Source organism: Penaeus chinensis, chromosome 19 (assembly GCF_019202785.1).
Source record: "Penaeus chinensis breed Huanghai No. 1 chromosome 19, ASM1920278v2, whole genome shotgun sequence".
Taxonomy (NCBI): Eukaryota; Metazoa; Arthropoda; class Malacostraca; order Decapoda; family Penaeidae; genus Penaeus; species Penaeus chinensis.
Window position 1 is genome coordinate 5,652,568 of NC_061837.1, and position 2,500 is coordinate 5,655,067.

The 2,500-nt window shown below is 46.4% G+C and overlaps 1 protein-coding gene across 1 annotated transcript in view; it reads left to right on the top strand.

Annotated features, from left to right (window-relative positions):
- LOC125035285 (putative ammonium transporter 1) overlaps positions 1-2,500 on the top strand; it is a 27,787-nt gene that overhangs the window by 7,065 nt on the left and 18,222 nt on the right. The window contains exon 2 of the mRNA XM_047627564.1: positions 1,976-2,065. Within this exon, the coding sequence (XP_047483520.1) occupies positions 1,976-2,065 (90 nt within the window). The remainder of the gene's footprint in view (positions 1-1,975; positions 2,066-2,500) is intronic.

Below are 2,500 nucleotides of genomic sequence, written 5' to 3' on the forward strand. Positions count from 1 at the left end.
GGCAGAGAGGGCGGTAGACAGAGAAAAAAGATTGACAGAGGGAGGAGAGGGAGAGAGAGGGTCGGAAACAGAAGGCGGTAGAGAGAGGGAAAGATTGACAGAGCGAGGAGAGGGAGAAAGAGGGACAGAAGCAGAGAGAGGGAGAAAGAGGGGCACAGGCAGAGAGAGAGAGGGAGAGAGGGAAGGGAGCAGAGAGGGAGAAATTGACAGGGGCAAAGACGGGAAGAAATTGATGGGCCGCGATAGGGAGAAATTGACAGGGGCAGAGAGAGGGAGAAATTGACAGAGAGAGAGAGGGGGGGGGGGGGAGCACCAGAGGCAGAGAGAAAGGGGGAGGGGAGAGAGCACCAGAGGCAGAGAGAGAGAGAGAGAGGGAAGGAGAGAGCACTAGATCAGAGAGGGGGGTGAGAGAGATAAACAGAGGCAGAGAGAGAGGAGTGGGGGAGCACCATAGGCAGAGAGAGAGAAGGGGTGGAAGATCAACTGAGAGAGAGAGAGAGGAGGGGAGAGATCAACTGAGGCATAGAGAGAGGAGGGGGGGGGGGGGGCACCATAGGCAGAGCGAGAGGGGGTGGGAGATCAACAGAGGCAGATGGAGAGAGAGAGAGAGAGAGAGAGAGAGAGAAAGAGAGAAAAGGGGGGAGGGAGAGAGCAACAGAGGCAGAGAGAGGGGGGGGGGGGGGAGACCAACAGAGGCAGAAAGAGAGAGGGGGAGAGAGCAACAGAGGCAGAAAGAGAGAGGGGAGAGAGAGAGCAACAGAGGCAGAGAGAGAGAGCAACAGGGGCAGAAAGAGAGAGGGGAGAAAGAGAGAGCAACAGAGGCAGAAAGAGAGAGGGGAGAGAGAGAGCAACATAGGCAGAGAGAGAGAGAGGGGGAGAGAGCAACAGAGGCAGAGAGGGAGATTTTCAAAGCCTTACACTGAGGAAGAGAGAAGACGCACACACACACACACACACTGAAGAAGAAAGAGAGATCGATCCATACACAAGGGAAAAGAGAGAGAGAGAAAAAAACAAAACAAAACAGGAGAAAGGAGTAAAACATAGGAAGACAAAACCAAAGAAAGAAAAATGACACACAAAGAGGCAGAGACAAAGAGAGAGAATGTTCTCGTAATTTCTGAAACTTTACTGTATCGCCTGTTTTCCATTAGCATGTCTTGGTCCTTACAAGGCTTTTGTTTACTGTTGAATCTCTCTCCAGCTGCCCGTGTCCTTTGTTATTCCTATTATTCCTCAGACGACTCGCCTTGACATCCCGTACATGCTATGCTCGTTTATAAAAGGATGGTGAGCGAACGTTCGAATGATTGATCAATATCGTGGACTGTGGAAGTGATGGAGGAGATATAATTAATTAGTTGGTTGTTCTGAGATACTGTAGAAATTTACGAGTAGTATTCGACTGAATTATACAATACAAAGGGTGTGTGTGTGTGTGTGTGTGTGTGTGTGTGTGTGTGTGTGTGTGTGTGTGTGTGTGTGTGTGTGTGTGTGTGTGTGTGTGTGTGTGTGTGTGTGTACACGATTTTTCCTAATTTAATGAATAGAATGGAAAAATAAAGGAAACCTCCGAACATTTTCCTCCCGCTGTTATCACGGCCTCGCCTCCAGCAGGAAGGCCCGCTGAGGAATGCCTTGGCCCGCGCTTCCTCCCGCCGAGCGCATCCTGAGAGGCGGGATGCGTGGGTCGCTCCAGAACCTATTATTTTCCGTACATTGACACGAGGCTTGGACGACCATCTTCGGTTATTCGATTTATACATAATCAAATTCATTTTTGGTATTCATGAATAATCTGAATTCAATTTTTATTCGGTGCACAGTGTTGTTTATTATCTAGCTCTGTCAGTTGTAATCTTGTATACGTTTCCCCCCCCCCCCCCCCTAAGATTTGACATGTTTTCCTTAGAAATATCATGCATACAGATTATTGTCATTACAGAGTTATAACATTTTCTTTTTTTTCTTTCAGTTTTGCAGGCCGGTTTTGCTTTCTTGGAAGCTGGTACCGTGAGATCAAAGAACACGACCAATATTCTGATCAAGAATATGTTAGATGTTTGTAAGTATCTGCCATTTTCTTTTCTACATTAACGCTGAATGCTTTTGCAGAGAAAACGAGGTAAAAACTTGTTTCATGCAAGGGAAAGAATGACTGTCATTAGCAATTATGGTTGATATGTACTGATAGAAGGCTTAGCACATCATAATAAGATGCCATCGTACTCTAAGCCTGAATTCAGTGATGTGTGGACTGTAGTTTTCCTTTGGAGAAGTGAATGCTAGTAAATGCTTGGCTCTCAATTTCTGAATATTAGTTGAAGTATTTGACTTTCAAATTTCTAAATTATGTTCCAAAATTCTAAAATCCTACATTACCTGAAATGTATTCTTCCGAATTCGAAATTAGACGTAAACGCATACAGACTACGTGACGCAGACGCAGACACAGACACAGACACAGACACAGGCACAGGCACAGACACAGACACAGACA